Genomic DNA, 23936 nt, shown 5'->3' with positions numbered 1-23936 from the left:
TTAAAGTATTTTCTTTTTGGGGATTTTCTTTCTTTTTGGGTCACCCTGCCTCGGTGGGAGACGGCCTACTTGTTGAAAAAAAAAAAAAAAAACTTTTATTTAAACATGATACATAGTTGTGCAAGGAATTATAGTGGTTGAGTGTACATGCCAAAAGCCCCTTGTAAGCAGAGCATTATGAGCAGGCTTAAAATTAACTTAAGATTAACTAAGCGATGATATATTCAGTGGTAAAAATTAAAGTAAACAAATTACAACATGAAGTACAAATGAGTATTTTAAACAATGAAATTTGAACATTTCAATTAAGAAGCATTATAGTTGTACAAATTTTTAGCATAATGTATAATATAACAAAATACAATTTATTAATCCGATCAAATCGAATAAAATCAATGATTTCTAGTGCAGAAACAGGTCATATGGTCATTAGATGAGTTACTGTGCATTCAAGAAAATGGAGAAGAATGGAGTATTTTATTAGGTAATGTAATTAAATAACATAGTTTGATAGGGTCATAGGTTATACATTCATGAGATAGTTATTCAGTATTTATTTAGTGGTGGGTGAGTAAGTGGTTTTTAAGAAGAATCTTGAATTGGTAAACAGACAGTGTTTCTTTTGTATTCACACAGGTAATGAATTCCAGATTTTTGGGCCTTTTATGTGCATCAAATTTTTACAGTGTGAGATGGACACTGGGAACATCAAAGAACATCTGTGCCTTGTGTTATGGTCATGTGTTCTTTTGAAGTTGGTAAGGAGAAGTTTGAGGGGAGGGTTAATATCTGAGTTTAGTGTTCTATGTATGTAGTAGGCACAATAATATATATGTATGGATGTCTTGTATGGTGAGTTAGGTTTAGAGTTTTGAATATTGGTGGAGTATGTTGCCTGGAGTGGGAGTTTATCATTCTTACTGCAGCCTTTTGTTGGGTAATTAATGGTCTGAAATGATTTATTGTTGTTGAGCCCCGTGCACAAATTCCATAGGTAAGATAGGAGTAAATGAGTGAGTGATATAGGGCCAGGAGAACTGATTGTGAAACATAGTACTGTATCTTCGATAGTATACCTACGGTCTTGGAGATTTTCTTGGAAATTTCTTGTACATGTGTTTGAAATTCGAATCTATTATCAAGGTGGATTCCTAAGAATTTTCTCTCTGTGACCTTTGTGATAGGTGATCTGTTTATCATTATGTTAAGAGGAACATCTGTAGTTCTGTTCCCAAACTGAATGAAGTAGGTTTTGTCAATGTTGAGAGTAAGCTTGTTAATCATCATCCAGGTAGATATTTTCTGTAATTCAGTATTTACAGTTTAGGTAGGAGTAAGCTGTTAGTAACTAATATTAGAATTAATAGTGCCTAAAATGCCTAGTCATGCTAGGCATGATAGTGGCCCTCTCTGTAATTAGTATTTTATAATATGTAAACCACATATTGTAACCAATATTTTATAATATGTAAACCCCACACTGTAATTTTTACAGAGAATAAACTTTTGATTTGAATAATGTAGCCTTAGACCTTAATATAGGCAAATATTAGGTTGTACGTATTAGATAAGGTGAACTAGCAACCCCCAACTTGAATGGAGGCAGGAGGGGGGCGAACAGACACCAGCACATTCTTCCAGGACAGGACATCATGGAGATAACGAGGCCTCAGGGGCTACAGCTCAGAGCCCCATGTGTCTTCAGAGTACTCGGCCTAGTGACCAAGGAGTGTAGGGGCTATCTGAAGTACTGTGGGTATTCGTCTCTATCCAGGCCCCCCTCAGGAAGACAATTCCAATAATTTTCCTGTATTTAATTGGCCAATGATGTATAGAGGAGCATTCTGAATTTGAGCTTAGGGCTTAGACTCAAGCACACGCCCAACAATAATGCGAGTTAGATTACAGTGTAACTCCTCTTAAGTATTAGTCCAGTCTCACTGACTGCATAAACATTGAATTCAGGGAACCTAAGGGTGCAGGCTGGGGATACTAACACCAAATCAGTTCTTTGTGCATGGAATTTCTTGCAAGGTCAATTTATATATGGAAATATGTCCTAAAAGCCACTTGTGAGACTGAGATGACTAATCTCAGGGTGTCTGTGTCAACAGTACTTGCTAGGGTGAGCATCCCACAAGGCGGCAGTCCAAACACATTTTTGTACGTGATTTGCATGAAAATGAACAAGGTAACGGTGGTCTCACAACAAAAGAACATTAGATTCTGTACATAAGACTTCTGACTGTCTTTGAATGAAAGGTATGCAGACTTAAGCACAATCATCAATGATGAATGATGTTGATCATCGATATATTCTGCCAAAGCAGAACATATCTGTGGCCATAATTAAGTTATGAGAATGAAAAACACTTATTGGCCTCAGGCGAAATGTGTAAAAAATTTTGAGTAAACTGAGTGTGGTAAGAGGTACAACTTTCAAGAAAGTAATGCATGAACTCTACAATATCAAATACTCCTGAACATCGGCAAAAATTGAACATTTCCACTACTCTGAGCTCAACTTCAAGCTACTTTTAGTCTTTAAACCACTGAAAATAATCTATACTTCTATAATACATCTTATATTCCATCAAATGAGACCAAGAAAATGAGAATACAACTATAAATACCACATGAAAATACACCGAAAAGTTGCTGTTTTAAACAAAAAACAAGGTCGCAGTTTTTTCTCGTTATGCAGTGTGTGCTGCAGGATTTTTTTTATACTGCACACATTGACCATGCAGACCCATTCTCTCACATGCAGGCCCACTATCTTTGTCCCGCAAGATTTGAAGCCACTAGAAATTTGCCATTAGCTCTCCTCTGACAGGTAAGAGGCAGTTAATATTTTCGTTTACTGAACAGTATTTCAGTTAAATTTTCATTTAGTACAGTAGACCATCATTTAACACGAGCTTATTTGGCACATTTCGGGTATAGCACGATTGAAGAATTGCTGCACAATCTTATTTAGCACTTTGTAAAATTAATTTAACATGGTTCAGTTTGCAGGAGGGGAAAAAATTTCCTTTTCCTCAAGCGGCGGCCTTGTTGTGGATCAGCAGGGGAGACCTCTCATCATCCCCTGCCACTCCCTGACATCACTATCCCACCATTCATACTTCATACGTGTCCAGTTAGTTTCTCTTCTCTGCTACAAGCTAGTGGTGCTTGTGAATTGTGTTTTAATTACTATATCTTGTATCTGCCAAGCAAGCAGGCATACCAGTGTTGCTGAAAGTGGCAAGAAAAGGTGTAAGCATTTAACCCTTTCAGGGTCCGTCCCGTAGATCTACGGCTTCACGTTGAGTGTCCAAACCGTAGATCTATGCCAAAATTCTAGCGCCGTCAAATTTAGCGCGAAAGCGCTCATAGGCCTACATGTGAGAGAACGGGTCTGCATGGTGGGTGTGCACCATAAACAAAAAATCTAGGTGCCCGCATAGCATTGTGCGAATGCCGGCTCAGTTACCCTTGTTCACCATGCCTCGTTGCAAGTCAGCTCTCACTCCCCGGAAAATTGGGACTCTCCTCTTCCTATCTGATAGTTCTGACACTGATGGAAGTGGAAATGAAGACGAATTCTACGGCTTTGATCAGTTAGTGACCGAAAAGAATGACCAGGATATCGATAATAGTGCAGAAAACCCTGACGATCCTCAACCTTCTACCTCTGGTGTGGGCACTCGTGACTCACGGTCGGTAGTGCCTCAACGCAAGAGAAAACTAATATTTTCGCGTGGCCAGGCCTCTGACTTCAGTAATGATGATAGTGACGTGGATTGTGATTTTATTGCGCTCGACGATCATTCGAGTAGTGATAGTGAGGAATCATATTCACCAGTGAAGCGTCGGTATGTTCGCCGCCGCATGCACTCAGGTAGTGTACCCTATGCTGTGCCCAGGGGAGGGAGTACATCCCGGAGTACATCCCGTGGCCCTACACCAGTTTTAGGTAGTGATAGTGAGGATAATGTGGCTACACTTGGCATGGATAGACCACAGGCATCAGTGGATGGTGGTAGTGGTGATGGTAGTGGCACCGCCATGTGTGACTCACCAGCCCAGGCTGGGACCCACGCTGCTGACTCGTCAGTTCAAGAACAAAGCGGAGCGTCAGCCACCAGCCCACCACAACCACAACCACCCGCACAACAAGCCTATGATGTCCAGTATCCACCAGCAAACCGTATGTGGGATTGGCAGCAAAATCCCAATTTTGTTCCCAAGCCTCACCACTTTGATGACTCTCAAAGTGGAATTCTACCTACTTGTCCCCTTGGAACCACGACCAATGAACTGGAATTCTTTGAATTATTCTTTGACCAGCCATTGATGGAAACTATTGTCAGGGAAAGTAATAAGTATTTTGAGTACACCATGGCAAATATGATCATATCACCACAGTCAAGACTACACAGGTGGAGAGAGACGACTGTTGCAGAAATGTATTTGCTTTTTGCAACAATAATGCTTATGCCTCATGTCTATAAGCATAATATAAAAGCATACTGGTCCACAGATCGGCTAATTTCTACCCCGGTCTTCAGTGAAATCATCCCAGTGAACAGGTTTATCTTACTCTTACGTATGTTGCACTTCTCTGACAAAACCAGGCCTGACAGAAGTGACAGGTTATATAAGATTAGAAATGTTTTCATGTATCTCAAACAAAAGTTCAGCATATACAGTACTTTTATCCATTCAAGAATGTTGTAATTGACGAGTCTTTGATTTTGTTCAAAGGTAGACTGTCATTCAAGCACTATATACTGAGCAAGAGGAAACGCTTTGGTATAAAACTGTTTGTACTCTGTGACTGTGACAGTGGCCTGGTGTTGGATATTGTTGTATACACGGGAAGTAAAACATTGAAAGATACCAAGATGTTATTGGGTATCTCGGGTGACGTAGTGAGAAACATGATGGCACCTTATCTTGGTAAGGGGCATACATTATATACCGATAACTGGTACACAAGCCCATTACTCAGTGATTTCATGTGAGTGAACAAGACAGATGTGTGTGGCACAGTGCGTTCTAATCGTAAACATATGCCCAGGCTCAACGCAGGTGCTCGTGGTGATGACGTGCAGGTGTTTACTGCCAATGACATCATGGCATTACGGTGGCATGACAAACGAGATGTCACATTGTTGACAACTATTCACCGTAATGAAATGCAAGACAGTGGCAAAGTTGATCGAGTGACTAATGAACGTATTCGAAAACCAGTGACAGTGATTGATTATACACAAAACATGCGCTTGGTTGACAAATGTGACATGCAGATTGGTTTTGTTGACTGTGTTCGTAAGAGTTACAAGTGGTACATGAAACTTTTCTTCCATCTCATGGACATTTCAATGCTCAATGCATATAATATGTACCAAATAAAGACTGGCAACAGACCACCGTATGGTGAATTTTGTTTGTCTGTTGTCAGACAACTCATAATGAAGTACCAGGTAAGAACACTTGCTATACAACAAGGTCCTCGAATTACTCAGGATATACCCAAGCGTTTGAGGAGAGAAGGTGATCATTTCATAATACAGCTTCCTTCAACTCAGAAGAAATTTGCTCAGAAGAGATGCATCGTCTGTGCACAAACAAAACGACGGCAACAAAGATGCAAAGACACTCGGTTTATGTGTGAGGAATGTAAGGTGCCTCTGTGCATGGTGCCTTGTTTCAAGGAGTTCCACAAGCTCCAGCAGTTCTAAAACCATGTCCAGTGATTGTAAATATGTAAATATATGATAGAACATTAGTATTATACAAGATTTGTGCATGTTTATTGTAATAAACAACAGTGGTAAACAATAATATGATAACTTTTGTGCAGTTATTGTGTTCAATACAGTGAGTTTATATATATACATTATATACAGTATTGGTCTCTCAGGTCCCAAATGTTAGTAGGAAAAGAAAAAAATTGGAAAAGAAAAGAAAAAACTATAAAAACGGCTAAATGTAATGCGAGTATGTGGAATTCGTCGATGTTGCCGCCACCACATCATTTTGGACAAACTTCTTGGCACTGTATCTTGGTAAGTACTGATCAGAATTTTTTTTTTTTTTTTTTTTTTTTAAAAATTTCTTGGACACTGGAGCACCACTTCAGATTTTGGCCTTGGACCCTGAAGGGGTCTTAGAACTAACGAAGGAAATAGATGTATGTATATCATGTTTCTGTTAATTATGTTGTTTATTATGTCATATTAGATGAATTGTGATTGATAAATAAGCCATAGAGTTGTTATATTGAAATATTTTGTCTTGCCACTGGGATGGATTAATGGCATTTCAATTAATTTAAATGAGGAAAATTGATTTGATATACGTACACGCAAATTGAGTTACAAGCTAAATCATGGAATGGATTAAACTTGTAAGTCAATGGTTCCACTGTATTGCATTATTATTATTATTATTAGTGCATATGTATTGTTATAATAATAATTATCACTATTATTAATTTAGGGAACTGGAGCACAGATCCAATTCCCAAGAGCAAGAGCCCCTCACCACGTATGTACTACTACTACTACTAATAATAATTATTATAACAATAATAATACAATATAATAGTAATAATAATAACAACAGTCTAGGTAGTAGGTTGGTAGACAGCAACCGCCCAGGGAGGTACTACCATCCTGCCAAGTGAGTGTAAAACGAAAGTCTGTAATTGTTTTACATGATGGTAGGATTGCTGGTGTCCATTTTTCTGTTTCGTAAACATGCAAGATTTCAGGTACGTCTTGCTACTTCTTCTTACACTTAGGTCACACTACACATACTTGTACAAGCATATATATATGTACACACCCCTCTGGGTTTTCTTCTATTTTCTTACTAGTTCTTACTAGTTTATTTCCTGTTCTCTCCATGGGGAAGTGGAACAGAATTCTTCCTCCATAAGCCATGCGTGTTGTAAGAGGCGACTAAAATGCCGGAAGCAAGGGGCTAGTAACCCCTTCTCCTGTATATATTACTAAATGTAAAAGGAGAAGCTTTCGTTTTTCCTTTTGGGCCACCCCGCCTCGGTGGGATACGGCCGGTGTGTTGAAAGAAGAAAGAATAACAACAGTAGGGAAAAACTTCAAAAGGCTGCCAGTAGTTGGTGCCACCATCAGCAAAACATTGGTAACCACTACTAGTACACTTTTCACCTGTCTAGACCTAAGTAGTCTATAAGTACAGTGGACCCCCGGTTAACGATTTTAATCCGTGCAAGAGGGGTAATTGTTATGCGAAATAATCGTTATGTGAATGAATTTTCCCCATAAGAAATAATGGAAATAAAATTAATCCGTGCAAGACACCCAAAAGTATGAAAAAAAAATTTTTTTTACCACATGAAATATTAATTTTAATACACACAAACTGAAAAAGGCATGCACACTTACATGACACTTACTTTTATTGAAGATCTGGTGATGATTGATGGGATGGGAGGAGGGGAGAGAGTGTGTTAGTGTTTAGAAGGGGAATCCCCTTCCATTAGGACTTGAGGTAGTAAGTCCTTTTCTGGGGTTACTTCCCTTCTTTTTTTAATGCCACTAGGGCCAGCTTCAGAGTCACTGGACTTCTTTCGCACAAGATATCTGTCCATAGTGGCCTGTACCTCTCGTTCCTTTATCACTTCCCTAAAGTGTTTCACAACATTGTCAGTGTAATAGTCACCAGCACGGCTTGCAATAGCTGTGTGAGGGTGATTTTCATCCATGAAGGTTTGCACTTCAAGCCACTTTGCACAGATTTCCTTTATCTTTGTAGTAGGCAACTTCTTCAATTTCTCTCTCCCCTCCTCTGAACCAGTTTCCCCAGGTCTGGCCTCTTGCTCTTGAAGTTGATCTATCAGCTCATCAGTGGTTAGTTCTTCATTGTCCTCCTCCACCAACTCTTCCACATCCTCCCCACTAACCTCCAACCCCAAGGACTTTCCCAATGCCACAATGGATTCCTCAACTGGCATAATCCTCTCAGGGTTAGCCTCAAACCCTTCAAAATCCCTTTTGTCTACACATTCTGGCCACAGTTTCTTCCAAGCAGAGTTCAAGGTCCTCTTAGTCACTTCCTCCCAAGCCTTACCTATAAGGTTTACACAATTGAGGATATTAAAGTGATCTCTCCAAAACTCTCTTAGAGTCAGTTGAGTTTCTGAGGTCATTACAAAGCACCTTTCAAACAGAGCTTTTGTGTACAGTTTCTTGAAGTTGGAAATAACCTGCTGGTCCATGGGCTGCAGGAGAGGAGTGGTATTAGGAGGCAAAAACTTGATGTTAATGAATTTCATGTCCCCATAAAGTCGCTCTGCCACGTCTGTAGGATGACCAGGGGCATTGTCTAACACCAGGAGGCACTTAAGTTCTAATTTCTTTTCAGTTAGGTAATCTTTCACATTGGGGGCAAATGCATGGTGTAACCAGTTATAGAAAAATTCCCTAGTGACCCATGCCTTACTGTTTGCCCTCCACAGCACACACAAATTATCCTTGAGGACATTCTTTTGCCTGAACGCTCTGGGAGTTTCAGAGTGATACACTAATAAAGGCTTCACTTTGCAATCACCAGTAGCATTGGCACACATGAGAAGAGTAAGCCTGTCTTTCATAGGCTTATGTCCTGGGAGTGCCTTTTCCTCCTGAGTAATGTAGGTCCTGCTTGGCATTTTCTTCCAGAACAGGCCTGTTTCATCACAATTAAACACTTGTTCAGGTTTCAGTCCTTCAGTTTCTATATACTCCTTGAATTCCTGCACATATTTTTCAGCTGCTTTGTGGTCCGAACTGGCAGCCTCACCATGCCTTATCACACTATGGATGCCACTACGCTTTTTAAATCTCTCAAACCAACCTTTGCTGGCCTTAAATTCACTCACATCATCACTAGTTGCAGGCCTTTTTTTAATTAAATCCTCATGCAACTTCCTAGCCTTTTCACATATGATCGCTTGAGAGACGCTATCTCCTGCTAGCTGTTTTTCATTTATCCACACCAATAAGAGTCTCTCAACATCTTCCATCACTTGCGATCTTTGTTTCGAAAACACAGTTAAACCTTTGGCAACAACAGCTTCCTTGATTGTCTTTTTGGTGCCCACAATAGTAGCGATGGTTGATTGGGGTTTCTTGTACAACTTGACTAGGTCGGCAATACGCACTCCACTTTCATACTTATCAATGATCTCTTTCTTCATTTCAATGGGTATCCTTACCCTTATTGGTGTACGGTTGGCACTAGAAGCTTTCTTGGGGCCCATGGTCACTTATTTTCCAGAAACACCACCGAAAACACTGTAATAATACGAAATATTCCGAGTGTATGCTTGGATGTTAGCGCGGAGGCTGCCTGGTAAACAATGGCACGGGCGGCACATGTGAGGCTGGGTGAGGGCGCACATTGGACGCGTCTCGGACGAAAATCGGTGAGCGGGTTTTTAATCGGTATGCGCGGCAAAAATTTTGTGATTAAAGTAAGCGGTATGCGAAATAATCGCTATGTGATGCCATCGTTATGCGGGGGTCCACTGTATTAGGTTAAGTCTCCCCGAAATGCCTCAGCATGATAGTGGCTTGCTTTGCTCCAATCATATTATATGTAAACACACATTGTAACTTTTGCAAACAAACAAATATTTTATTTATTTAACCCTTAAACTGTCCAAACATAGATCTATGTCCATGTGCGGGGGGCTCCAAACGTAGATTTACTTTTTTTTTTTTACATACTTTCAAATGGGGAAAATCAAGGCCGGAGCGCTACGCATGTGAATGTAGATCTATGTTTGGACAGTTTAAGGGTTAAGGAACCTCCCTTGAGGGAAGAGTTCGCATCATGAAAGTTCGTTCGTATCCAGAAGTGAAAAATTGACCAAACGACTGTTCGTATCCTGAAAAATTTGCATGGTGGTGCGTTCTCAAGCAGAGGTTCCATTGTATTAGACAAGAGATAACCTGTGGCTGTAAAGAAGGTCACTTTGTGCTCATAAAATGAAGTAAACAGAGTTTGTGTGACTGACTTACAGAATGACTGCCTGACTTACTGACTTAACTGAATAACTTACTGACTTGACTGACTGACTTGACTGACTGACTTGACTGACTGACTTGACTGACTGACTTGACTGACTGACTTGACTGACTGACTTGACTGACTGACTTGACTGACTGACTTGACTGACTGACTTAACTGACTTACTGAATGACTTAGACTTTTCCACTGAAGAGGACCCTGAAATGGTGTCTAGAGCAGCTGATGCCTTACCGTCAATTGTTTAATGTACTGCAGGGTAAAACAGAACAGAAATCCGTTACAGAATTTATGCACACTCCAGTACAACCATCAACTTCAGTACCAGAACCTCTACTATCCACCTCAGCCCAGTAGGGCCACAGCACAACTCTCCACAATCATCCACAAACACCAGAACCCACAATTTAAAGTAAGAAATAATCATATTTCTGTAGCATTTGTAATCTTATGCAGTAAAAACAACATAATACATCACGACAATGAACTACAATTACATATTCACTTTTATTTTTGTAAGATGTAGGGGCCTTAACCCCCTGACTGTTTCGGCCGTATATATATACGTCTCACGAGCCAGCGTTTCAGACATATATATGCTCAATAATGTTAGCGGCTTCAAATCATGCAGAAGAAAGCTGGTAGGCCCACATGTGAGAGAATGGATCTGTGTGGTCAGTGTGCACTGTATAAAAAAAACCTACAGCAAGCAGTGCATAATGAGAGAAAAAAACTATGACCATGTTTTTGGATTAAAATGGTGACTTTGAGGTGTATTTTCCTATAGTATTTATGGTTGTATTCTCATTTTCTTGGTCCCATTTGATAGAATGGAAAACATATTACAGAATTAAAGATGATTTTGATTAGTTTCACAATGAAAACGACCTTGAAATTGAGCTCAATGTAGCAGAAATATTCGATTTTTACCAATGTTCAAGACGTCCAATACACATCAACTGGGGAGTCTAATATTCTTTCACTAGTGCACTGATAAATTCGTTAGAAAACATTCAGCGTAGGATGACTAAATTAATACATAGCATTAGAAATCTTCCTTATGAATAAAGATTGAAGACTCTTAAGTTACATTCACTTGTTAGACGAAGAATGAGGGGAGACCTGATCGAAGTGTATAAGTGGAAGATAGGTATTAATAAAGGGGATATTAATAAGGTCTTGAGGATATCTCTCCAAGAGAGAACCCGCAGTAATGGATTTAAATTGGATAAGTTTAGATTTAGAAAGGACACAGGAAAGTATTGGTTTGGAAATAGGGTAGTTGATGAGTGGAACAGTCTACCTAGTTGGGTTATTGAGGCTAGGACTTTGGGTAGTTTCAAATTTAGGTTGGATAAGTACATGAGTGGGAGGGGTTGGATTTGAGTGGGACTTACACATCAGAGCTTATTTCTTGGGTAGCACTGAAAATTGGGTTGGTCAAATGTTTTGTTAGTAGGATGAATTGTAAAGGACCTGCCTAGTATGGGCCAACAGGCCTGCTGCAGTGTTCCTCCTTTCTTATGTTCTTATGTACTGTTATGCAGACTACTGCACAATAATGCAGTAGTCTGCATAACAGTAAATCTTCTATTTTTTGTGTGAATAAAAAATCAAAACAGAAAACAAGAGTAATACAAGAGGGGCCTGGAGACGTGACTAATGAACAGAGGATGTTATTTTAGTGCCAAGAATGTCTGCATTGTTTATTCTGGACCCTATTTTGAAATTAGCATCTTTTTTAATTTGTGTGAAATTGGCCAAATTGCCAATTTCTAACCACTTTATTGGGTAGTTGAAATCGATAAACGGGCAGTTTCTTGTACTCAATTGATAGAAAAAATGGAGCTCTAAAGAAATAGATGTGAGTTTGGTCGACTGGAACAATGGAATTGGCCAAAAATAGGGCTCAAAGTCGGCAAAATTGCTGATGCGTATATATCGCCGAGATCACTAACTTCGCGGGAGCATAATTCCGTAAGTTTTTGATCAAATTTTGTACTTTTGGTGTCATTACCATTGGGAAAAGATTCTCTATCATTTCATAAGAAAAATTTTTTTTTGTTTTTTTCCAAAAATTTTTAGACACCAGGACACGTCAGGATTTGGGGTTGCGACAGTCAAAGGGTTAAAAAAAGTTGTTTGGGTTTTTTGGGGCTCTCAGAAATGTAGCTCTATTTTTCCTATAAGTTCTTCAGTTCATCTAACACAGTTTTACGTAACATGGCGTTTTCAGGAACGTAACTACCATGTTAACCCTTAACCCTTTCAGGGTCCGTCCCGTAGATCTACGGCTTTACGTTCAGGGTCCAAACCGTAGATCTACGCCATGAGCTCAGCTCACTCTGATAAACTGTGAGTGGTACATTTGGGCCTAGATATGAGAGAATACATCTATGTGGTATGTGTGCACCACATAAAACAGATCCTGCAGCACACTGTGTATAATGAGAGAAAAAAAATGAAATCACGATTTTTCGATTAAAACAGCAACTTTGCAGTGTTTTTTCGTATGTTTTTTATAGTTGTATTTGCGATTTCTTGGTCTCATTTGATAGAATGGAAGACATATTACAGAAATAGAGATGATTTTGATTGGTTTTAGCATTGGAAATGGCTTGAAACTGAGCTCAAAGTAGCGGAAATGTTAAATTTTTGCCGATATTCAAGAGTAAACAAACGACCTCACACGTCTAATACACATCAGCTGGTGGGTCTAATATACATTCACAAATATGGTGATGATATTTATACAATTATTACAGTGTTGCATAACAGTAAATCTTCTATTTTTTGGTGTGAATAAAAATTCATTATGTGAATAAAAAATCAAAATGGAATTTATTTGTAAAGCCTCAAAACATAACTAATGAACAGAGGAAATGTTAGTTTAGTGCCAGGAATGCCTACATTGTTCATTCTGGACCCTATTTTGAAATTGGAATATTTTGAACTTTGTGTTAAATTGGCCAAATTAACAATTTCCGATCACTTTATTTTGTAGTTGAAACAGTTGACTTGGCGATTTCTTGTGCTCAATCGATAGAATAAAAGTAATACTAGTGAAATAGCTAAGAATTTGGTTGATTGGAATAATGTAATTGGCCTAAAATGGGAGTCAAAGTTGGCAAAATCGCCGATTCGTAAATATCGCTGACACATCAAAATTCGCGAGAGCATAATTTCGTCAATTTTCCACCAAATTTCGTACTTTTTGTTTTATTACCTTCACAAAAAGATTCTCTACGATTTCATAAGAAAAAATAACAAATTTTTTTTTTGAAAATTCTTGGACACTGGTGTGTGACTCCAGATTTAGGCCTTGGACCCTGAAAGGGTTAAATTATCCAAACGTAGATCTACATTCACTTGCGTGGTGCTCCGAATATTTTGAAAAATAAAAAAATAATTTTTTTTTCTTTTAAAATGAAGAGCACATTTTTCTACATGTTATAGGATAAAAAATTTAGGGTCAGTACTTACCGAGATAAAGACCGAGAAGTTGGAGGCTGCGACAAGATTTATGTAGGTGAAACAGCAAGAAACTTCGACACCCACCTCAATGAACACATTTATGCATGTAGGAATGATAACTTGAACAACGCCTGTGTACAACACTGAAATTCCACCAATCATCTCGTGAAATTCAAGGACACCCAATTAGTGATCAAAGAAACTAATTTCTGCAGACGCAAGTGCCTTGAATCATCACTAATTGCCATTTCTAATACAATTAAGCAAAACAAAGGCAGGCTCACCATCTCTGAAGTCTCAGCAAGAATCTTCCTGAAAACAGTAAATCCTGCCATCACATAGTCTCTCCTGTTAATACTACACAAGCACATTACAGAGAATGAACATTGAAACAGGCCTTCTCTATCCAGCCTCCAATAGAGATATTTGTCTAACGTATTTTTATGTTACCCAAGTAATAGCTTTTATATTCATTTTACTCATGTGCAAGTTAATTGTTCTACCATATTATATTACTACTACTACTACAACTTATATCACTACTACTACTACCACCACTAATACTGCACTTCACTCTGAGCCTATATATATACCCTCTGTTCCATGTACTGTTTGTAACAGCTTGATAAAGCTCCTGGAGAGTGAAACATTGCCACAGTAAAAATGTCACATTAGTTGCGCTTGTGATCTTTTACTTTACAAGTCGTGTTTTAGGCCACTTACAGTATTCCAGTTGACCAAATTTTTAGCTATTTTACTAGTATATCTTTCATTTTATCTACTGAGCACAAGAAACTGCCAATCAACTATTTCAACTACCCAATAAAGTGATCAGATATTGGTAATTTGGCCAATTTCACTCAAATTTTGAAATATTCCAATTTCAAAATGGGATCCAGAATAAACAATGCAGGTATTCCTGGTACTAAAATATGATTTCCTCTGTTCAATAGTTATGTTCCCAGGCTTTACACATTAAGTCCATTTTGATTTTTTATTCACACAAAAAAATTTTATTCACTCAAAAAAATAGATTTACTAATATGCAATATTGTAATAATTGTATAAATAATTTTTATTCACATACAAAAATAAAAGATTTACTGTTATGCAGCATTATAATAATGTATAAATAATATCAGCACAATCATAAATGCATATCAGACCCACCAGTTGGACATGTATTGGATGAGTGATATGATTTGTTTACTCTTGAATATTGGCAAAAATAAAACATTTCTGCTAGTTTGAACTCAGTTTCAAGCTATTTTCAATATTGAAACCAATCAAAATCATCTCTATTTCTGTAATATATCTTCCATTCTATCAAATGAAACCGAGAATACACCCATAAAAACCATACGAGAATACAACATAAAGTCACTGTTTTAAACCAAAAACATGATTGCAGTTTTTCTCATGCACTGCATGCTGCAAGACTGTCTTTATGTGGTGCATACTTACTGCATAGACCCATTCTCTCATATCTAGGCCCAGATTTACCACTCACAGCTTATCTGAGTGAGCTGAGATCATGGTGTAGTACTATGGCATAGCCAGTGACCTCAGATTATTATTATAATCAAAAAGAAGCGCTAAGCCACAAGGGCTATACAGCGCTGCAGGGTAGGGAAGGAAGCAAGGGAATTGGATGGCAGAAGGGAGGGGGGATGATCAGCAGGTTACAGAAAACAGCGGGGCAGGGGATAGTACGGGGGTAGAGGGTAGCAAGAGATACAAGTAGAAAGGGCTGAAAGTATCAGAATTTGTGAAGTAAGTCAGTCGTTGTCAAAAAGTCAATGAGAGAGTCCGGATGAAAGGTGGGTCCATCAGCGAGAAGGGAAGGTAAAGAGAGAGCAGCGGGGCGAAGACGACGACAGAGGTAAATTCTGCGTGCTCGTTGATAAAGTGGGCAGTCCAACAGAATGTGGCTGACTGATAATGGAGCTTGGCAATTCTCACAGAGAGGAGCAAGACGCCTCTCCATGAGATATCCATGAGTAAGACGAGTATGGCCAATGCGAAGATGGGAGAGAGTAGTCTCCCAACCTCGACACTGGTGATAAGAAGACGGCCAGTAACCTATACTCGGTTTAATAGACTGAAGTTTGTTGCCGAGCATAGTAGACCAACGTTGTTGCCAACGGGTGTGAAGGTGGGAAGATATTACAGCAAAATAGTCCGTACATGGAATACCTCTATAGGAAACTGGTAGGTCATGTACTGCTGACCGCGCAGCAGTGTCTGCCTGTTCATTGCCCTGTACGTCAACATGACCAGGGACCCAACAAAAAACAATATCTTTATGCTTAGTAAAGATGCGGCGTAGCCAAAGTTGGATACGGAGGACTAAGGGGTGAGGTGTATCAAATTTTTGTATAGCCTGTAAAGCACTAAGGGAGTCTGAGACAACCACAAATGATGACACAGGCATAGATGCAATACGGATAAGTGCTGTAAGGATGGCATATAATTCAGCAGTAAAAATACTAGCTGAAGATAGTAAATGCCCTTGTACGACGCTGTCCGGAAACACTGCTGCGAATCCTACGCCGTCAGAAGACTTAGAGCCATCTGTGTACACAGCAATGGCATGAGAATGAGAGTGAAAGTGGTCAAGAAAAAGAGAGCGGGAAGCGACCGTAGACAGTTGGGCTTTCGAGCAAGGGAGGGAGAAAGAACAGACTCGAACAGCTGGAACTTCCCAGGGGGGTAGGGAAAAGTGAGATGCTACATGTACATAGAAAGGTGGTAGTTGAAGAGAAGACAAGAGCGAATGAAGGCGAAGAGAGAAGGGACGGAGTAAGCAGGGGCGGCGAACAAATAAAGAATGTCTACTAATATCAGTGACCATTCTATAAATGGAAGGATTGCGGAGATTATGAGAGCGTACATAGTAGCGCAGGCAATGGGCATCACGGCGATCGGATAAGGATGGAACGTTCGCTTCTGCATAGAGGCTTTCGACAGGGGAAGAGCGAAAAGCACCAAGGCATAAACGTAATCCTTGGTGATGAATGGGGTTAAGGCTAGAGAGAGTGGCAGGAGATGCCGCTGAATAGATCTGGTCACCATAATCAAGTTTCGATAAAATAAGGGTGGAATGTAGGTGAAGGAGGGTTCGACGATCAGCTCCCCACGAAAGATGAGCAAGGGTTTTAAGAAGGTTCAGCCGGCTGTGACAAGTTGCCTTCAGAGAGGTAATGTGAGGTTTCCAGGATAACCTACGATCAAAGAGGAGGCCCAGAAACTTGACTGTATCACGTTCAGGGATACGTGAGCCATAGAGGTACAAAGGATGATCAGAGATGACAGAGCGTCTAGTGAAAGTGATTTGGTGGGTTTTAGTGCTGGAAAATTTAAACCCATGTGTGGTGGCCCAATTGGAAACACGGTCGACTGCATGCTGGAGAGAAACTGTAAGGAGGTGACAGTCAGCGCCTGCACAGGCAATAGCGAAGTCATCAACATAGAGTGATGACCAAATATTTGATGGAAGACTAGAGGCCAAATCATTAATAGCAAGGAGAAAAAGTGTTGTGCTCAGAACACATCCCTGGGGGACACCTTCAGCTTGGACAAAGTCCGGGGAGAGCACATTATTAACCCGAACACGGAAATGCCTGTCAGTTAAAAAGTTCTTAAGGAAGGATGGTAGATTGCCTCGAAGGCCTAAGGAGTGGGCTTGGGCTAAAATATTATACCTCCAAGTTGTGTCATATGCCTTCTCAAGGTCAAAAAATATGGCAATAACTGAGTGGTTATTCGCAAAGGCATTACGAACATACGTATCCAAGCGCAGTAAGGGGTCTATGGTAGAACGTCCCTTACGAAAGCCATATTGACGAGTGGAGAGACTGTTGTGTGTCTCTAAATACCACACTAAACGTCTATTTACTAGACGTTCCATTACTTTGCAAGCTGCACTGGTAAGAGCAATGGGACGATAGTGGGAGGTTTCATGTCCCGTAGTGCCTGGTTTGCGGAAAGGGAGAACAATGGCGGATTTCCACAGCTGTGGAAGAACTCCTTGTGACCAAATAAGATTGTAAAGGCGTAATAGGACTGCAAGGGCTGACTGATGTAAATGTTGTAGCATACGAATATGAATGTCGTCGGGCCCAGCTGCCGATGATCGACAAGCTGAGAGTGTTGCCTCCAGTTCTTGAAGTGTAAAAGGCACATTATACTGTTCTTCTCTGAGAGAAGAAAAGTCCAAGGGTGCTAACTCTCTGGCAGACTTTGAGGAAAGAAATGAGGGGCATAGATGGAGTCCCTGAGAAATACGGACCAGATGATTGCCAATTTCATTGGCAACATCTAGTGGGTTTGCTATATCAACACCGGCAACCCGCAGAACAGGAGCCGGGTCAGGAGAATATTTACCACTCAGTTTTCGTACTTTTTTCCAGACTGCACTCATAGAGGAAGCAGAGGTGATGGTGGAGACATAATCTCGCCAGCAAGTGCGTTTAGCGTCACGGATGACACGGCGAGCGATCGCACGCTTCTGTTTAAAATCAAGGAGTCGCTCTGTGGTTCTATTGTACCGGTACCTGCCCCATGCAGCGCGTTTCAAACGTACTGCACGAGCACAAGCAGGAGACCACCAAGGCACGCATTTCTGAGAATGCCTGCCCGAAGTTTGGGGTATAGAATGAGAAGCTGCGGTGAAAACGGAGGACGAGAAGAGGTGTAAAAGCTCATCGATGGAGGACGAAGAAGGAACCTCTTTAAAAACAGTCAGGTGTGAGTAAAGGTTCCAATTTGCCCGATTAAATTGCCAGCGTGGGGTGCGAAGAGGTGGCGTATATGAAGGGGAAGTAAGAATGATTGGGAAATGATCACTGTCATGTAAGTCCGGGAGAACAGACCAAGTAAAGTCTAATGCGGCGGAGGAAGAGCAAACTGAGAGATCGATGCAAGAGAGAGTATGAGTCCGAGGATCAAAATGGGTGTGAGTACCTGTATTTAAAACATGGAGGGGGTGGGTGGCAAGAAAAGCCTCTAACTGAATTCCACGGGAATCACAGTGAGACCCTCCCCAGAGGAAATGGTGGGCATTAAAATCACCAAGTAACAGAATCGGTGGCGGTAATGACGAAACAAGGAAGGCAAAATCCGGAATAGATAATGCCCGAGAAGGAGAGAGATATAAAGAACAGAGCGTATACCACCTATGTAAGTGGATACGGGCTGCTGTGTAATGCAGCGAAGTATGAATAAATAGCTGATGGTACAGAATATCAGTGCGGAGAAGAAGGGCACTTTCATTAAAGGTCCCATCAGGAAAAGGATCTGAAGAATACAATAAATTATAGCCTGAGATGTGAGAAATAACAGCAGAGTGTAATTTTGGTTCCTGTAAGCAAACACCAACAGGGGCAAACTGGGAGAGTAACATCTGAAGCTCACCCCGATTACCCCTGAGGCCGCGTATATTCCACTGTAAAAAGGCCATGATTGGCAATGATAAAGATACTTGAAATCCGCAGGTAAGGGTTCCTACGGACTAGAAGGGTTAGAAAAGTCCACATGCGGAGGCAGTGGAAAATGTTCAAGCAGCGAAGGAACGGTGCGCTGTGAAGAAAGGAGTTGCGCAGATGGAGCAGAGGAGAGAGAAAGAACGGAAGGTGGATCAGTGTCCATTGATGGTTTGGTCTCTGCAATATATTCAGAGATTGCTTCAAGTGTTTCGGAATTCAGAGATGTCGTATGGGAGACAATATTGGGAATGGTAGGGGGAGGATGAGTAAAGATTGGAACTGTATTGGACTGTACCAAGGTAGGGGGGGGCGAAAGGGTGGAGGGAACTGGAGAAGCGTGGCAGGGGACAGAAGAGACAGGAACCTGGGAGGTGGCAGAAGAGGAAGGAACTTGGGAGGGAACAGGGGAGGAAGGTACATTACGAGGAGGAGGGTGAACCTCTGCACTTGTAACTGAGCCAGTGAGAGGGGAAGAACTAGGGACAGAGACAGGGAGGGTAAAATGAGGAGGTGGAAGATGGGTAGGAGGTGTTACCGGACCTTTTTTTGACTTTTGAGAAGTAGAGGGACGATTGGGAAGAGGTGTCGTACGAGGTCTCGTCGATACGGAGGCTTGTAAGAGAGAACTCGAAGAAGCGAGATTAGACTGAGGCGTTGAAGTAGGGACGTCTGAGCCGAGGACAGCAAAAGGATTAGATACAGGAGTGATTATGGGAGAGGTAACCACAGAGGTGGGTGTAGAAGATGGGATACCAGAAGTGGGGGGACGTTTTGAAACACGGGAATAAGAAACACGTGGGAGTCTCCCTTGGAGGCGGAGATGAGAAACTGCCATGGCATAAGGGAGACCTTCTGTCTCTTTGAGGTAACGGATTTCCCGCTCGTTTAAATAGACCTGACAGCGGCGAGAGTACGAAGGGTGAGCCTCATGACAGTTAAGGCAAGAGGGAGATCGATTGCAAGACGTATTAGAATGGTCATCGGCACCACAGACTGGGCATTCGGCGATAGATCTGCAATATTTCGCTGGATGGCCAAATCGCCAGCAATTTCTACACTGTTGTGGTGTAGGGATCACCTTTCGAACTTGTAACCGATGTCCTGCTATATAAACGGAGGATGGGAGTTCTCGGCTGTCAAAAGTTAAACGAGCCACATTGCTAGGGTATCGTCTCCGCCCACGGGCAGGAAGAACGTAAGTGTCTACCTTGAGGATTGGGAGATCTTGGAGTTCCAGCTGTTCTAGAATGTCGGTGCCACATGTCTGGAAATTTTGTTGAACTATGGTATGGGGCAGAATAACGGTACCACTACAAGAATTGAGGGAATGATGTTTTTCAAGGGTGACAGGAACAGTATCTATATGGGAAAGACGAGAGAGCTCACGAGCCTGGGTAGCATTCTGTACGGTAATGATGCGCGTACCGCTCTTAAGAGCATGAAAAGAAATATCTTTACCAACATGGCGTAGGAGTGCCTTGCCAATACTATGGTCAGAAAGATAGGCAGTAGAGGAAGTTGGTCGTAAAGTGAAGAATTTAGTCCACTGTTCAGTCTGAAACTGAGCGTGGAAAGGTAGTGAAGGACGTGTCGATCGTTTCTGAGAAGAACGAGAAGGTGAAGGTGGAGAAGTATCATCAGCAGGTAATTGTCGTTGACGTTTAGGCGTGGGACCAGAGTTGGTCCGACGTGGAACGGGTCGGCGATTTGAAAATTGCCGCACCGTAGAGGGAGAGGCCGGAAGCATAGTCAGAGGAGAGCGAAGGTCTGATAAATCGAAGGAGTCAGTCGAGGCCTCAGTACCTGAAGCGGGTGAGGAAACAGCACCGGCAATAGGTACAGAGGCATGAGGAATGTCTGAAGAGTGGTCCAAAGACGAGGCGGGGTCAGAACGGGGTGCGGTATCAAGAAGGGGCCCGGGGGTACCAGGTTCATGGACTAGGGCTGCCATGGTTAGGTTACTTCTTTCTTTTTGTTTTTAAGAAAAAAAAAGAAAGAAGAAAAGAAAATAAAAATAAAAAAAAGAAAAAAAAAGGGGGGACCGGGGAGGGATAGTTCCTAGGAGGAATGAAAGGGCCAGAAATCTCCCTCCGCGCCCAAGAGGACTCGACACCGCTAGTAACGCAGATGCAGCATGGAACCCGTGCCATACCCTACCCTTCATGCCAGTAAACCAGCAATCTGGGATAGCAACCTCACATCTGCCGAGCTACCTCGGTGGACAAAAGAGAGGGCGGCCGGATATCCGCCACAAAGCATACCTCCTTCAGCCACCACCCCCGGAATCCGAAAGGTGGCTTCCAGAGATACACCCGTCGCCCAAAAGACACCCAAAGCTACTCCGGGATACCGGAGAGGGATCGGGACATCCCTAGGCAATCCAGATTCCACGGCAAACTACGCCACCGCCAAGAAACCTCAACGGAATGGGATGGACCCCGGTGTCCTTTCCCCTACCTAGGAACTAGCGCGCCTGTGGGAGAAATCACGAAGGCTAAAAAGAGGAAGGGCAAAAGGGAGGGGTGAGGAGGAGGAGGAGGAAAGGAAAAAGGGGAGGATGGGATAGGGGAGGGGAGAATGGGGGGTAATTAGGTTCGGTCTGAGGAAGAAGACCGACAGGGCTAATTCCTCAGACCAAGAGCCTCTTCACCACGCCAAGGAGCCCCCCTTGAAGAGGAGTGACCTCAGAGCTGTAGTGCTACGGCATGGCCAGTGAAATGGTTGAAGCCTAAAATTGCACAATTTTTTCAAGCATCACAATGCTTTGAAGGATATGAAATACTAATACAACATTGTATTTAACAAATTTCTTTATAGCTTTTATTTCAATTAATACTGTGACTTACAGCAGAGATCATAAAAGAGGCATTAGAAATAAACTGCCATTTTAATCAGTATTTATAAATGTCAGGTTAACATCCTAAGCAAAAGCCATTATCTGTATTTTAGAGAAAGACAGTGTATAGTGAACACAATGGTTGAAATGCATAAATACAGAGCAAAACTCAAGATAAAACTTTTACCTTCATAACATTTTATCTATAGAACAGACTGTACCACAGATTTTTTTTACAGACTGTACCACAGATTTTTTTAATTAAAAAAAAAAAAAAAAGCCTGCTATACATGCAGAAAGTTGTCATGTGAAAAATTACCCTGACAAATCTGACACTCATTGTATCATATGTTTACAGTTACTGGACACTACAATCAAATGTACAATAATACATATATACAGTTACTCACAAGATAAAAGTTAAAGGTGAACATTAAAATAAAAGTTAATAAGAGTAGGAATCAAATTTGTTCCATGTCATTTGTTTACTTTAAAATGAACACATTCATGATAACAATAATTTTAAAAGTATAAAAAAAATAACTCATGAAATTGTAATAACCCATTGTAAATGATTCCTGGAACAGGATTCAGATATAATGTAGGCCAGTCACAGAACTAGCAGGCATGCACTATGATAACTGTACTCTGCTAGCCTTTTAAGATTTATCCAAAGGCATATTTCTATAAACTAATGGGGCCCATGCTAACTTTAGTAGATAGAAATATACTTGGTTGAATCTTAATAATCCAGCACAGTGCAGTGCTTTGAGGACTGACCTGCTAGTTTTAGCACTGGCTTACCGTGAGTTTGAATTCTACCCACCATGAGGTTTGGAATAGACGAGGGTGAGCTCAATCGCAGTTATATCATTAAAAATACAAAAAACAGATATGATAACATATAGCATTATTATTATTATTATTATAATCAAAAAGAAGCGCTAAGCCACAAGGACTATACAGCGATAACATATAGCAGCTCACAAGAAAACAGTTACAGCTGTATATTAAAATACAGAGTAAGCATAAACAGTAAATGAGACTAATTATAGTATGTCATGTTAAATTTAAAAATAAACACATTCAAGACATTTACTATTAAAGGCAGAGATTTGTTAATGTTGAGCCTTGTCATGATTTATATAATTAAAAAATACAATAATCATTACCTGTAGTGCAGCCACTGGTGGAGGAATAAAGGGCCTAAAGTCTCTCCCAGATTCAAATACTTTTTATTATTTTCAATTAATGGAAAATTTTCACTGAATTATATTGACCAATGATAATGATAGTTTAAGAAATTTCAGCTGTATAGTCCTTGTGGCTTAGCGCTTCTTTTTGATTATAATAATAATTAAGAAATTTCACATACTAAAAAATCGTGCCTTAAAAACTATTTCTTTTAATTTTTTCAGCATTTTATGACATGTAAGCTCCCTCACCACAGATTGAAATCCTGGCTATGCTACTGATCACTACATCCAATACATTTCACATAACAAAACACAAAGAAATATTAAAAAATGCTCGCAAAGCTACGTATGCATATTACATTAAGGGTCAACGAAGGACACCATAATATAACGTGTTCCTTTTGTAGTCTGGAGTCCCTCATGATAGTGCGTCAGGCGACCAGGGTGCATCAATGACCAGCCAACACGCGTGTTCACCACTGAACAATTGTATCTGATGAAACGAGCTCCACCTCCCTGAAAATATAGTATGTTTAATTCTAAAGCCGATGTCTTTCTCTTCTTTTATTTATATGTTCTTTCTTTCACCAAAATGACTGTATCCCACTTAAGCAGGGTGGCCCAAAAAAGAAAAACGAAAATTTCTCTTTTTAACTTTACTAGTAATGTATACAGGAGGAGTGGTTACTAGCCCCTTCTCCTGTATATATCACTACATTTAAAATGAGAAATTTTCGTTTTTTTCATTTTTGGCTACCCTGCCTTGGTGGAATATGGCTAGTTTCTTGAAAGGAGAGAGAGAGAGAGAGATTGTGTGTGTGTGTGTGTGTGTGTACTCACCTAGTTGTACTCACCTAGTTGAGGTTGCAGGGGTCGAGTCCGAGTTTCTGGCCCCGC

At 40.7% G+C, this 23936-nt stretch overlaps 1 protein-coding gene across 1 annotated transcript in view; it reads right to left on the bottom strand.

The window, feature by feature from the left end:
- Positions 1 to 21799: 21799 nt before the first annotated feature.
- LOC128689502 (multifunctional procollagen lysine hydroxylase and glycosyltransferase LH3) overlaps positions 21800 to 23936 on the bottom strand; it is a 70493-nt gene continuing 68356 nt past the window's right edge. Inside the window, exon 6 of the mRNA XM_053777872.2 lies at positions 21800 to 23555. Within this exon, the coding sequence (XP_053633847.2) occupies positions 23400 to 23555 (156 nt within the window). The 3' untranslated portion in view covers positions 21800 to 23399. The remainder of the gene's footprint in view (positions 23556 to 23936) is intronic.

Source organism: Cherax quadricarinatus, chromosome 18 (assembly GCF_038502225.1).
Source record: "Cherax quadricarinatus isolate ZL_2023a chromosome 18, ASM3850222v1, whole genome shotgun sequence".
NCBI classification, from domain to species: domain Eukaryota; kingdom Metazoa; phylum Arthropoda; class Malacostraca; order Decapoda; family Parastacidae; genus Cherax; species Cherax quadricarinatus.
The sequence above is the reverse complement of the archived record's forward strand: the minus strand, read 5'-3'. Positions and strand labels throughout refer to the sequence as shown.